The 15559-nt window shown below is 34.7% G+C and overlaps 1 protein-coding gene across 10 annotated transcripts in view; it reads right to left on the reverse strand.

Moving 5' to 3' along the window:
- Positions 1-353: 353 nt before the first annotated feature.
- The window catches only part of FAM184A (family with sequence similarity 184 member A), a 71338-nt gene continuing 56132 nt past the window's right edge, over positions 354-15559 (reverse strand). For 2 of the 10 annotated variants that reach the window (XM_012572743.5, XM_012572742.5), the window contains 8 exons: positions 14680-14833; positions 14192-14319; positions 11912-12096; positions 11279-11425; positions 8300-8417; positions 7497-7601; positions 3839-4041; positions 354-2119 (listed from right to left, as the gene is read on the reverse strand). In XM_012572743.5, coding sequence (XP_012428197.1) covers positions 2038-2119; positions 3839-4041; positions 7497-7601; positions 8300-8417; positions 11279-11425; positions 11912-12096; positions 14192-14319; positions 14680-14833 — 1122 coding nt within the window. In that variant the 3' untranslated portion in view covers positions 354-2037. The remainder of the gene's footprint in view (positions 2120-3838; positions 4042-7496; positions 7602-8299; positions 8418-11278; positions 11426-11911; positions 12097-14191; positions 14320-14679; positions 14834-15559) is intronic. The other 8 variants (XM_012572745.5, XM_012572746.5, XM_072926812.1 and 5 more) reach the window with 6 other exon arrangements.

Consider the following 15559-nt stretch of genomic DNA (forward strand, 5'->3'; position numbering starts at 1 on the left):
ACATTTGGTAGAAAATAGAATTTTTCCTAGTTTCTTCTGATTGTTTTTAGGCATTTTATTTTTGGTTGGTTTTGGGGCTTTTTTTTTTGGTTTGAGAAGACTGATAAAGCAGTGGTACAACTGCTGACTGTGGCAGACATAGTTACTGAGAGCTTCTTGACATTCAGATGCCTACTAGTAAATATGGGCAGACCTTTCATTGAATAGTTGAATGCAGGGATCATTATCTTTGTACTCCTGTTCAGTTATTCAATCCATATATGAAAATGCACAAATGAAGTTGAGGATGGGAGAAGGCATCTGATCCCTTGCAAAACATGCAAGAAAAAATACACAACACTCACTTCAGAACATTGTAACAAAATGATCTAGTGAATTTTATTTTGGGTAACAGCCAAGAAATCTGACATTGTGCCCAATATGGCTTTCTTCTAAAATTAAAAAGTTGCATATACCTACAGTTGAGTCAACCAGCTACAGAAAATCTGATGTATACATTTTTAATCCATGGTAGCATCACCAGAATACAACTTTCAGTGGTGTTTTCAAGGTGAATTATATGATAAAAGTTTTTAAATGTGCATTTAGAAGATTTTTATATAGTTTATATGAAAACATACAAATTTCTCATTTATACATATAGTACATATAAAATTCATTGTAATTAGCAAGTATCTTCATCTGGGTCTTTACCTTTGTGCATACAGCAAAAAAAAAGGATGCAGTTAGGGCTTTAGATGAAATATTAAAGTTCAAGACCTTTGTATATGCTAACTAGAACCTTATTCAAATAACTCAAACATATTTTTCCTGCTTTTAAAAGATAAGAGATTCAGCTTAAAAATACATTCATAAAACAAAGACAATATTCTCCCTGAGACTACCAGTGTGAGTTAATTTGTGGTAATCTTTGAATGAAAAAATATAAAAAAGACAATAAGCTCTGGTTTTCTCTATGCTGCAACAAATTTCTTGAGCAACACTGACATCATAAAAGGTATAGATTGGGAATCATGCTCACTAGCTGAAAAACAGTTTCATATGTTAGTTTAAGAAGAAGAAAACAATTTAATATAGACAAGGGAAGATAACTAAGTTTTAATGAAAGAACTGTATCTGTAGTATGTATTAATGGGAAAAAGTAGTGTAGTTGGTATTGGTTTGTTTGTGGCTTCTTTTTTTTTTTTTCATTTCAGACATGAATTTTATCCAAAGCAAGACTATATGTTCAAAATGTAGGTTCTTGATTTACAGAGAGGTACCTAAAACAGTTTTCTAAATATTTCAAGCATTTGTTTTCGTTAATATTCATAAAAGAAATACAGAACCTGTGGGAACAGTTTCTGCTTAAATTCAATGATAAAATCTTTGATTATAACTAGATGGTGAAGTCTCATAAGCAATAGGTGAGGAGTCAACTCACCTCCCCAGTGAACAGCTCCTGGTTTGTGGCTTTTTTAATCTTCTGTCAGAATCCATTGGCTCTGAAGGCCAGCAGCTACACTAGCTTTATCTAGCATTTTTCATTTTAAATGTTAGCCAGAGAAGGTTTTTAAACTGCTATAAAGTAACAGAACTGGGATGCATTAAACATATCCCACCCAAATTGGATAGAGTGAGAGAGATATATTTTTCCTTGTACAGAGTTCAAGTTGTATTTATAGTAACCATGCAATTACGTTATCTGGGGGAAAAAGCCTTACCTGAAATCAAAGAAAACACATTTATAGGAAAAAGGGGGGAAAAGCATTATGTTTGTTCTACCAAAATTTATTATGTAGTAATTACAAAGTTTAAAGATTCTTCCATTTTAAATAAAAATAATAGTAATAATTACACATATTGTATAGTACCATGTCAGGTGATTCCAACAAATATAACATGAAATACAGTGCAGTTTCAAATCAGAAAGACAAATACTTTCTCATTCACAGTGTTTGACAAATTACAGGAAAGCTTGTTCACATGAGGGTTTACTTAGGGTCATGCTCTTATAAACAGTCCACATCACGCTGTGCCACAAAAACAAATCATCTCTCAGAATGTAAAGTATCGGGCAAACCACTCCTGGCGTTGGGGGTCTGGTGAAGCCACTGGTGAGGCATCAGTCTGAGGAGGGCTAAATTCACAAAAAGAAAAAAAAAAAAACAATTATCCTACAACTACATGAAAAGTACAATTTTAGGAGAAGAAAAAAAAAAAAAGATCACAGAATATTCAGTAAGGAACACAGTCTGTTTTTCCATGGATTAATTATCAGTGTGTTTTAGGATGTGATTTAATGTCTCCCTATAGAATCTGTGATCATCCACTCCATTGGAGAGCATCAGCAGCACAAGTCAGTTCAGAAGCCACATCACAGGCTGGGCAAATAATATTCTGGAAAACATAATTTTAAATCTCATAAAGAGCTGTAGTTTTCAGGAAGAATAAAAAGAGTTTTCTTGGAAAAGCATGACTGTAGAAGGTCCTCTTTTAGCATCCTTTTCCTGTGGTAAAGTTAATTTTGAAAAATATGATGCGAACATCATATTTGTAGACATGTGCTCACAAAGACTGGCTGGCAACTGAACAGAAATACACACTTTTGTAATAATACCCATGAGAAATATCACTTGCAATTGTTCATGCACACACGTAAATTATGCCAAGATACTAAAAAAAATAAACTGCTGTGCTGTAAACAGCATTTGGCTCCTCTTTGAAAACTTAACGTTCTCATAAAATAAGCAGGAAAGGATAATTTAAATTTAATTACACAAATACCTTTATCAATAAAAATTGGTAATAAAATAATTTCTATTATAGGACAATACACAACACAAAGTAATTTGGAGTGAAAACTCCAGCATCACAGTTCATGGGGTCATGCACATGCATGTTTATAGATACCTGAGCATATTCATGCACATAACATGCACAGGAAAAAAATAGCAACAGTACTTTTTTTTTTTTTTTTTTTAAAGGTTTTCTTGAAAAACATTGTTTTCCCTTATCTATTTTAGATTCTATAATTTGTTTCCCTTTATAATTAGCAGTTGCCAGGTATGTGATCTTTTGCATTAAACCAAAGGAGAGAGAACAAACAACCAGCTGTGGAACCAGTAACTTTGCTTTGCTTCAAGTTGGCAACTTAGAGGTAAGAGATCAGCACCTACTAGATACAAATTACAGCACTTCAGCGCATTTAAAAAGTGGGTATATCAAGATAAAATATTAAAATCCTGCCTCTAAAATGCCATTTTAAAGTTATTCAATTCAGTAGATTATTTTGTGACAGAATTACTTGAGACTTTAATGCTGGTTTTGATTACTGGAAGCCCAGCATTAAGCACCCAAGCCTGTATATTTCCTGTTGCTGTAGTAAGGTTACTCCTATGATACAATTTCATATAGGTGAGGAAAGAGGAAACACAAAACATTCACCTAGCACGGAAAGTAATTTTCTTACATAAAAATCATTATCGTATATTACTAAATAAAAACCCCTTCATGCTAGAATCAATTCCTAAATGAAAATCAGTAAATAACACAAACATCTAAAACAATTGTTCATATATGTAAACAATTGGAAGCACATGAATTCTGTTGAGGTATTTATAAAGGTTTTCAAAGTTCAAGGCTTAGGATAAAGTGAGAGACTACGTCACATTTCAACAAGGTCTACAACAAAAAGGAATACTATAAAGAGGTTATAATTATAATGTAAAAATTAAAAACGCTCTAAGAGTACTTGTACCTCTGAGCAAGTGGGATTCAGCTCAACAAGAATGCAAAATTTTCCAAAGTTAAGCAAAAAAAAAAAAAAGAAGAAAAAGATTGGTGAGGCAGTGCTCACCTCAAAAACGTCTTGGGCTCTTTGGGTGGCATTGGCTGTGGTAGTGGTTTGCTGCTGCTGAACTCAATATCGTGGATGGGTGAGTTAGGAATGGGGTCCAGGCGGTTTGGATGTCCATTGCCCACCACTCCGCTAGATTCCAGAGCACTTAGATTGGGGACACTCACAAACCTGTTTGTTGATTTATCATTCTTCTTCTTTTGCTGCATTAAAAATAACAAACGTAAGGAAGGCTTCTTGCACCGGGACAGATAAGGACATTGGCTACTTTAGAAGTTTTATTGATGGCTGGTTTGGAGGTTTTTTTGAAGGAGAGGAATTGGGACAAATTGGGCTCTTTTTCTGATTGTAGTTTTCTCTTTGCTTTGACCTGAACACCCCAAATTATCACAGAAAAATCGAATTTCTAATCAAAATTATTAAGTTATTATGATTTAGTGTTATAATCAATGACTATATCACATAAGTATATGATCTTTCAACATAACATTTGGGTTATATTGAAACATTGGTTCTATTTAAAAATGTATTGGTTCTCTTTAAACCATTGGAGATTGACAATCTTGTGGAAAATTTCCTTTCAGTCTGTTTAACCTTTCATGTTTACTTAAATACTTTTTTTCATATCCGTGAAACAGGTCTGCTATTAAACGCAATTAGAGCAAATTTAAATGATAAAAAATAATGGGTCTCTCCAACACATTTCACTCCATCACTGAGGCACATTTTGGTAACTGGACCATGAAACCTAGAAAAGCATCAACACTCCTTTCACAACATTTACACCTTCTCAGTCAGCAAAGCATTATAGCAATACAGCTAAAGATAAAAGTATTACTGTAGAAAAGTCCAGCTTCTTGCAAAAAGAAAAGGCCTGGCTTTGACGCTAATACACTTCTAGACACCAGATGGCACTGAACATGGTTATTTTTTTTTTTTACTATACTCTCTGTACCTTGCTTGATAGTATTTCAAGAGGAGACTCAAAATATTTCAAGAGAGAACTCAAAATATTTAGGAAATCTATTTTTATAACACTCTTTTACATTCTAGAACACATCATACAAGGGAGTTAGTGATTCTCTCTGTTTTTATAGATATTTTAATGCAGAAGGATGTTTCAAATAATTCTGTTGCTTTTCTTTTAAATGTCTGTCTGGCAGGACATGGCGTGTATTTTCTAACTTCTACCACATTTTTCATGTTCAAAATAAAATACTAAAATTCAAAGTGCCTTATTTCCAAAAATAGGAGTTTTTGACATACCCACAGTGATAAAAAATCCCTTGCTCAAAAATAAAATTAATTAAGTATTATTTAAATATATAATAAATAATTTCTTTCAATTACTTATATACAACCCTAAAAAGCAGCTAGAAGAAAAACCCCTTAAGGGCTTATTAACTACACATGTGTGAACTACATAAAGACAAGTGGACTCTTGTGTTGTTTCTATGTAATATTTTCCAGCAGAATTCCACCTGAAACAGGAGAGCTGTTCTATTTGAGGGTGGGCACAAATTCAGCTGGAGACAGACAGAGTCCTATTGTTTGTTTGCACTTTCTTTTCTTAGGCTCTCTGCTAGCTTTGATTTCAGTGCCTGACCTCTCCAGTGTTGGCAAATGCAAATGATACTAATTGCAGACACATGCTTGTGGGTGTTTGTCAATTCACAATTAAAATACCCTGACAATTTAACAGAAAGCTCTAATAGAAAAAAGTGGGTTTTAAGCATCACAGTGAATGATCATCAGCTACAAAGGATTACACTATGATTGTCCCATACATGTCTGCTGTAGTAGCTGAAGAAACAAGAAACAAGAAGAGATAGTTTGGTGAAAGTAACCACCTGTATGTAAAATACACTTGCAGGACAATATCTGCTGTAATTAGAACAACATGTTAAACAAACTGTAGTTAAATCTGTGCAATCCACAGGTGGCTCACTTCTGGAAAATGTATGTTATCCACATAAGTACTTAGAAAAATACTACAATTTATATAATATTCACTATGAAACAATCTGTGCTTCTGAAGCAGTCAAATCTGGAGAGAAAACTGTGTGTATTGTTTCCATGAAATTCATGCAAAGTATTAAGAAACTTTAGATATAAGAATGTAATACTATACTAAACAGATGCATTGCAGAAATTAGAGAAGCTCTAACACATACTGTGATGGCTGTAATTTTGCATTAATATGCAAAGCCACTAGTAACTCATAACTTCTGTCTTTTTTTTTTACAAAAAAAGAAAAGAGAATGAGATTTTCAATTTCTTTGTAATTCATTCTCCAATAACACAGTATGTGCTTTGACAAAATAAAATAACAAAGTCCACAACTCATGAAATGAAAGATCAGAATGTTCTGGCATACAAGACACTTCTAAAGTCTAAACATTTTAAGTGATAGAAGCATATTATAAAAATACATGAATTATCACTGTGGAAATCTGATGCTGAAGTACTTTTCCCAAACACTTCAGGTTTCACACAAAACATAACGTTATATACTAAATGGCTACATTTTACATCTTTATAAATAGGTGGTTCAGACAGACTTCCAACATTTTCAAACAATCATTGAAATTGTATCTGGAAGTCCTAGTATTGTCTCTAATGGGCCCAAACTAATTTCTTTTATGCAGTTAGCATAAAAATTAGGCATCCAGATAAGCTCAGGAGAGCTGCTGGGCTTGTGAAAATCACTGAAGCTCTTGAGCATCTGAGCTGCTCAGGTTGTGCTCCTTGGATTTTAGCCTCTGCTTCCAACTTCTTCTGTCTCTACAGCTGGAACAAATCTCTTCCCCTTCCATGCAAGTGAAATAACCTATGCGTTATCACAAGGAAGCAAATGTCAGAGAGCTCACTCCTGAAGTGGTGCAAAGGAATAGTATTTAGGTACTCTACCACAGCCTATTCACATTCCTCAAGAAGGAATGCTGCTGGCCTTTGAGGTCACAGAAAGGCTACTATGCCTGTGTGTACAGTAGCCTTCCCTGGCTGCTATTCAGTGGGATGGAGAGAACTGGCAGCTGCTGAAGGGCTTTCACTTGCATAGGTGGTGGCAGTAACTGAGAAGGCTAGAGACTGACTTCAGTCTCTTGCAGCCTCCACTGTCCATACTGGTTTGCCATGTCACTTCTCCAGTCTTACTCTATGTCTTTCCCCCTTCAGACTCATTCCATGCCTTTCTCACAGACTTCCCTTTTTACCCTTACTCCCTTCTTTTACTGTCCTCTCTCCCTGTGTTTCTAATGCTCTTCCATTAGTGCTAAGTGCCCTTGCCCTTTCCATAATAACCAAGAAAAATTACAAAATTAAAACCAGTTAGGGGTGTCACTGCTCTCTGTTGCATGATACAGTTCTGCCCTCTATTGCCTTTCTGTCACTTTTCCATTTTAAATTTGCAGTTTTGTGACACATGTTAAGCAAACCAGGGCAACAGCATCAGTGGATCTTTCAACAACACAAAAGAAATAAACCTACACAAAAATAAGTAGACAAATGGAGACCTATGTTCCTTGTTTTGAACATGTCTGTTAAGAGTGATTTATGTAGAGATGTAGGCACACACACATAGACATGTATCTTTTCTTTTTACTGTATCTTTAGATTTCCTTTTCTTTACTTTAGCAATGAAGTCCATGGAACATACCTTCACCAATGGATTAATAACACCAACATTAGGGCTTGCATTACACATTTTGTTGTAGTTAGTCTCCCTGTTTACTAGTTCCAGCTGATAGAACTTTTTGTCCTCCTAAAAAGAATAACAGATAGAAACTCCTTTTTATGCATTTTCAATCAGTTAGTGATTTGATTTCAATAAAATCTGCCCGTAAAATGTTCTCAAATAAATGTATGTTTACATTTTAAAATAAACTGGTCATTCTAAAAATTGCATTTCATGTTTATATATTATTGTATGGAATGATCTAAATAATTTCTGTTTATGCAGTTCCATGGTCCTGAGAGTGAGAACAGCCTAATGGATTATGTATTGCAGAAGACTCAGTATAGTTAAATTCTGATATTTACTCAATTCTGATTTCCCCATTTCTTCTTGCTTCTTAATTGGGATCTAATCAGACTAACCCAAATCAAGGTGCTCTGAATTTGGGAAGTTCAGTGGGGTAGGATCTTGGTCTCAGAAACCTCACAGAAGAAACTATTTCTTATATGGCTTACATGGCTGCCTTGTCCCAGGATTGGAGACAGGAGACATCTGATAAAGGATGAACCAAAATACTTCTTGTATTTTGGTGCTTGATTTTGGGAAACACTCTGTATCTAATTAGTTTGACTATTATGAGTCATTGAAACCAGAGGAGTAATGCGTCAAATAATGTGAATAACATGCTAGCAGGATTGGTTCTTTAAATACATGTCAAACACTTTGAATCAGATTAACTTTTGTATTTGTCAAGATATTACACCAAGAGAGCATAGAAGTCTTACAATCAATTTCTTTATGAGTTGGTCCCGCTCTGCAATTAGGTCTTTCAGTTCTGAGATAAGCTGCAAGTCTTCTGGTCTTGATTCTCTGTTTTTATATTTTTCTTCCATTTCTTCTAAACTTTAAAGAAAAGAAGAATATCCCCTTTAGCCTGATCCAGTGTTAAATAATGAGTGAATAGTCACATTTTTGCTAAGTACAAAAGAGAGTTCAGGGAGTAAAAACAGAGGATGACTTTCTTACCACCTTGAAGGAAATTAATTTCTATGTTCTCCTTCCACTTTAGATAGTTAAGAAACAAAAGAAACAAAAACAAAACCAAAAAAAAAACCCCAATAACTGGAACTTTTTCTCTAGCAACTAATAATCTAGGGAACATTCCAAAAACGTAACATCCTTCCTGTGCATGCACTACTGCATTTTTGAAAAGGGCCACTTGTAAGTCAGGCTAAAAATAAGGCATTCAAAACCACAGTGTCTTCCTCAGTTCACGTGCAACATACTGGAACAGAAGATACCCAAGAATATTGAAGACTACTAGGTAACTAAGTCCTCTCCACAAAAGCTACTTAGTACCATTAGAGATGAAATACAGGAATGAGCTGCAAAACAAAAGCAGTAACATTTGGATATTAGGATAGCTAATGTAACAACTGATAAACATTTGGAAAAAAAAACTAAGAGGAAATTTGCAATGCCTTGTGGGAAAGCATTAAAGGAGAGAAGTGAAATAAGCCAACTGAGAGAGGAATTGTACAAATAACTGCATAAATATCCCTTTTACTTAACAAGTTTTGAAGACATGACAGTTTCAAATAATTGTGTTTCCTTTAAACTAATAACATGCTCACAATGCTAAATACAATTTCAAAGGAAAGTACTAAAATATGTCTCTCATATATTCAGCCCTCATGCAGATTAGTCAACCAAGTATCAGAACAGATTCAGGAAATTGAACAAAATTAGTGGAAAAAAAAAAAAGAAGTCCCAATCAAACTCTGAGAAAAATCTGTGAATTAAATTGAATCTAAATCAGGTCAAGTCTAATTCCACAAGAATTAAACAAACTGTAGACACCTGGAAGCAGACCTACTTTTTCACTTCAGATAAATATTTTCTGTTCAAAAGCAACTATGAGATTTTAGTTTGATTTGCAACTGAAAAAACAGTTAATATTAAATTATATTGATACTTTAATAACCTTCAAAAAACCTGTACATATTCTGAGGAGATAATATAACGTAATTACATAAAACAATATGAATGAGAACAGCATGATTGTTTTTACTTGCAGAGAAGGCATTTGACTCAGCAGAACAGAAATAGCCTCAGCTGGCTTAATTTTCATGCATACTTTTTAGGCTGGGTTAAGCTATTGTACATAGATCCTCAGAGTATAGTAGATAGTTACACACAGCTGTCATTTTATTTTCAGGTATTTCAGAGAACTGGGTTTTTTTTTTCTATTTCAAATAGATAATTTGTAATTTAAAGACTTTAGTTGTAGAGCCTAATTAAGGACACCCACTCTCAATTATTCCAAGACATATTCTCCATTTCAAAAACATTAATGAGGAGGCCACAGTTTAGGTGAGGCTGAACCTGGGAAGAGTTACTTGAGAAACAGCTGCATAAAACTTCTCTGGGTTGGTGTGTGTGTGTGTGGGGGGGTGTTTTTGGGTTTTGTTCTTGTTTTGGTTTTGGAGCTTTTTTCTTGGTTGGTTTTGTTTGTTTGGTTTGGTTTCGGTTTTTTAAATCTGTTTGCTTTTCTACATACTTTCCTCTTTGGACAGCTTCTTGCTTCAGTGTAAATAGAGAAATAACACACTGAAAGCCAGGTCAGGGTACCCTGGATGATTTTAGGCCAGTGGTTGATTCCTCAAAGCTCTAAACTGAGCAAGAACGAGGAGTAGAAAAGCAGCTAAATTCAGAAAATTCCCTGACACTGAGAAACAACTTAATGCAGAAAACATTCAGGGTAACAGCTCCGAAACAGTTCTTCTGGTGGCTGCTCATAGGCCTGTTTCTCATGCAAAAAAAAATACAGCAAAGAGTAGGCAGCTTACACCTAATTTACTGAATGGCAGGGTACCACATTTATCAGGGCATAAGAGCATGCATATAGACAATTACAAGAGGGTGAAAACTAGAATTTTATAACCATTTTATTTGAAGACAACAGAAAAAGCTAGATGCATTTTGATTTTACTGTCCATTTGTAACGAATACTTTTTTGGAAAAGCTTCCTAGCAAAAACTTAGAACCAATTTCTTCTCACTACCATAGATCTTCCGTGCTGCAAATACAAATCCTTAGTGACAACTTTGTGGCAGGAAGCCTTCAATGTGCTAAAACCTGAGCCAGAAACTGTGACCAAATGGGTAAGAGACAGAGAATGAAGGATGTGGAAGGCAGGAAAACACTGGTTTGTGACAGACTATTACATCACTTCTGCCACCATTAGGTAGTCTAATCCCTGGTGGCATTTTGATTCAGACAAACTTTTAAGCCTTCTGTTATTGTATCCTCATACAATCCATTTCAAACACTAATTTTCCTTATGCTACCAAACCTGAAAATGTTTGCATCAATCATGCTCAGTCTCACTTCTTAGTAGTAGTAAATACTGTACTGTTTATAAACTTGTTGAAAAAATTCTTGTGTTCTCAAAAAAGTTGTATTAAAGTTTGAGAAATAAATTACTTGAAATAATGTTTTCTCTGGTTTTCTAGAAACTGCACAGATTTAATCTTTCCTACCTGAATTTTTTTGGTCTCAAACCCTTAACAACTTACCTCACTACATTCCTCTAAAAATTATAAAACTGTGTTGCCTAAAGAATGCAAGATTAGCCCCCATACTTTATTGAGGTATTTGTACTTTGGCATCTCTGTAGTATCTTCAGGAATTTACAGACACCAGAATAAACTATTCACTCAAACGCAGCTATGTACAATTTTTTTTAATGCAACAAAACTTACGAAATTTGTAAAGCTGAATTAATTTCCTTGAGCAGCTCTTGGGTCTTATTAAAATCTGCCAGCATGCTTTGTTTCTCTCTGATGTGATCTGCTGTCAAGACATCCAGCTCTTTCTCATGTTTCTTGCTTAAATCTTGCTCATGCATCCTGTTTAATTTAGTTTTTGTTAAAAAAAGAGTTATTCTAAAATCAGATTTTTTTGTTCATCATGATTTTCTGCCATGCTTCTAATGGCTCTTACATAACATCAGACAACACAGAAGGAATTACTGATTCATCAAAGCCTACTACTTACTGTTCTCCAATCTTCTAGCTTATTTCATGGAAAATGCATCTCCTTTAATGCTTTTTAAAATAAACAAACATAATGAATTTGAAAAAAACCACCAAAAGCCAATACTTGAGTGAACTGCTACTAAAATATGCCAAAATGTGTCACTGAAATGTCACTTAACTGCACAGCATAGTCACTAACTTTACCAGTAAAGGGCATAGCTTTACTAAAGAAGACTAAATGATACGAAACATGACTTGATTAAGAGGATAAATTTAAAATCGCCAATGGTAATTTTTTTAAAGTAAAATGGTAAGTGAAACAATACAGGTTTGAATTTAGAGTGGAAAAATTCATACCTGATTTGTTGGTTGGATTCACTGTGTATTCTAAGAATTTCTTTCCCTTTAAACTCTAATTCCTTCGTCAATGCACTTATATTTTCATGAAGGTGCAGAATCTCTTTGTCAAGTTCAGCTATATGATGGTCTCGGTGTCTCAGTTCATCTTGTAGATCTGATATTCTGCACAAAAATTCTTTTTCCTATGATGTAAGTAAAAGCAGCAAAAAATACTTTAGACAGACTTGTTTCTCAGCAGTAATGCCTACAATACTTGCTTTTGGAAGCAAACAGCTGAGCAGAATTTTCCATCCAATAGACAATTTTTTCAGTTTTTGATGCTGATACAAATTATAATCATAACAAAGAGCTTTTTTATTGTGTACAAGTACAAAGAAAGAAGAAATCAAACGTAATAAATTATTTCTACTTGCAAGAAGAGTTTAAACCCATGATTGTTACTGCCTGTTAAAATTGTCACATTTTCCTTTTGCCCACACACACAAGAAAACAAAAAAAACAAAAAAAAACCAGGTAGCAAGAAAATTCAGGGCCTGGGCTTTTCACTTTCTCTGCCTCAACAGCATACAATCCAGAGAAACATTTTTCTCCCTTACAGCCCCATTCAATGGGAGAAAATTGCTCAAGATGTACGCCCTGTACAAACAAAAACTGATTCTGAATTCTCCTATCTTACAAATATATACATATGTCATAAATATCTTACAGCAGAATATGTGTTAAATAGTTTATGTTGTATTTATACTGTGTCCACTAAATCAAGTCTTTTTTTTGCATAAGAAATTCCAATGAAGTCAATATCTGGGAAACCCAGCTGGAGCCCATTCCAATGGCTTTGATAATGAGCCTCCTTGATTTAGAAATGTCTGTAATGAAAACATTTTTTCAGAGTTTTCTATTTCCATCTACTCCACTTCTTACAGTTTCACAGTATTTAATGACCATATAGTTCACACAGAGACAATCAGCAGATATTATAAAGTAATTTCATGTATAATTGTGTTTTGTGCCTTCATGCCTCCAGGAAATACAAATATATCCTAGTGCACAAATTTCATAGGACATCTTTAAGAGCAAACAATTAAAAATAACTATGTATCTCCCTATATAAAAACTATGTTGAAGTTATAACAAAAAGCAGAGAAAAAATTTACATCTACATATATAAATATATTTGAAAAAGTAGCAATATAATCATCCTGATCGGATCACTCTCCATCTCATTCAATCCTGATCCTGTGAACTGATGAGAAGTCTAACACAGGAAACCTCAGTAACTGCTTAGCCCTCAGTAAAACCAAAGCTTGCATTTAGCAGATCATTATACTGAGACAAAAAGTACACCCTGTTTGGTTGGATCAAACACGAGCTCTTGGAATTTAAATTTTGCTTCTGACGTCTCATTTAGGTGTCTGACTCTGGGCTTAAACAACTTATGACTGAAACTATATCCTCCTAAATCCTGGACGACAGCACCTTGTTTTTGCCTCTGGTGCACACACTGTTAAACCAGCAAGGAATAGCTAAAAAAAGGCTCATCTTTGACTGTCTCTGTTTCTGTGTAAAGGCTATGTATAACAAACCCTGTTTCCTCTGTTACTACATTTCTAAATCGACTCCTCCTCCTTGGTGCTGGAGTATCAGTAAATCAATCTTGAAAAGCAAATAAAGAGGTAATTTTCCGGTCCGGTTCAACAGAGCTTAAACTTTGAATTTTTAGCTACTAGCAGAAAAACTGATTGTGTATAAAATGAAAAATGAAAGATAAAAGGTGAATTAATCAGTTTGCTACTGAAAGCAAAGGTAGTTCATACTGGCTTTGGGGGCTTGGTTTTGGTGGAGTTTTTTTGTGTACTTTTTTCTTCACTTTGAAGCAATCCTTTCATTATAAGCAACCACTTCTTTTGCCATATCTCTTAGGCTTCAAAGAGAAACAGCTTTTTCCTTCCTGCTGGCAGCTGAGAATGAATACAATTTTGCAAAAATGGGCACTTGCCTCCCATGGCAAGTCAAGGTGCTCCCAGATGACTGTGCAGTTGAGAGGAAACTACCTGGATATGGGAGCCTCTTCTAGGCTTTGAACAAGGTTTGTAGAAGGCAGAAAAAGCTAAGGAAGGAAGTTCAGGAAACTGGTAGGAACACATTAGCTGTTGGTGCTGGATGATTTTGAAGGATTACATATTTATTGTTTGTTGATAACCGTTCTTGCCTTCAGCAAAGGGAAAAATGAATATTCATCATGCCATTTTACAGACAGATCCCAGCCATGCCTCCTACCTGTCGCCTGCCAAGTTCTATACTTCTTTCAAGCTCCATTTTGGCAGCTACCAGTTCTTGTTGATGGTTGTGCCTCAGCTGGTCAATTGCTGCTGCATGTTGGTGGTTGAGCTCTGAGCGCAAGGAAGCTGGTTCCCATGAACAAAGAAAAAAGTTTAATTTGGACGTGTTGCTATTAATTAACAGCAACAGTCCAGATCCATCTAGTATGCAGCTAATCTAAAACACACTTTACATCAGCTAAGTAAAAAAAAAATCAGCTAAGTAACTCTTCTGAATTTTATTCCTGTTGCTTTCTGAAAACAACAGTTCTCCATCAGGAACTTTGGTTGCTTAATCCTTCCAAAAGATCCTTAAGGGTGAGATCAACACTGAATGATTCAGAGAGACACTACAGTGTTACAATATACACACAAACCCACACATGCATGTATATTTGCATGAGTAAAAATAATGGTTTTCTATTTTCAAATTTGAAAATAGTATACCTAACATAGCTTTTCCTTCATCCTCCAGCTCAAATCGTAGAGTCTGAAGTTCCTGCTCCATCTCCAATTTAAAGCCTTCCATGGCTTGTTTATGTGTTTCTTTAAGTGCATGAAGCTCTTCCGAGTGCTTCTGTTGTAAACGTTCTTCTAATTCCTATGAAATCAAAATTGACAAAATTTGTTCTACACCAACTTAAAGAATTTATAAAATATTACACAATAAAAACCTGGAAACAAAAAGCAGGCATTGACATACTCTAGGAAAAAAACACTCTAGTGTTACTCATATTTTCTTATCCTCCTAACATATTTTTTCTTTTCAGTAGCTGATGGTTACCAAGATTATTTGTGTGCACAAAACCCATTTGGCTCACAGCTGGAAAAGCAAAAACAAAAAAAAAATCCATGGATATATCTGCAAAAGCAAGCAATGTAGTAAGGCGCAGATTCATAGATGGGTTTAGTCTGCACACATTTAGGGACTTCTGCTCCCTAAGGACACCCATGTTTGCTCCCTATGGAACTGTATGAAGCATAATGGTCCTTCTTCTGATCTTCAGGGTACATAGTGTGAAAACTGATTGCAAAGGCACACTCAGGAGCTGAACTTAAAAAACCTTAAGGTACACCCCCTCATGTACCATGCACTACCAAAATTCCAATTTTAAAGTTGTTTTGTCAAGGTTTTAAAAAAGTATCTTGAGTGGGGTATGAAAATTATCTTGCAAGTCACAGAACATAGCTAACACAATTTTTAACATAAGAAAAATATAAAATACATTTCAAAGAAGTCTATTGATAGAAAATACATGGGAACTTAACTATAATGGAAAATTCCAACTCAAAATCAAAACAAGAATATAATATTAAGGGTAACAAT

This window comes from Taeniopygia guttata, chromosome 3 (genome assembly GCF_048771995.1).
Source record: "Taeniopygia guttata chromosome 3, bTaeGut7.mat, whole genome shotgun sequence".
Taxonomy (NCBI): Eukaryota; Metazoa; Chordata; class Aves; order Passeriformes; family Estrildidae; genus Taeniopygia; species Taeniopygia guttata.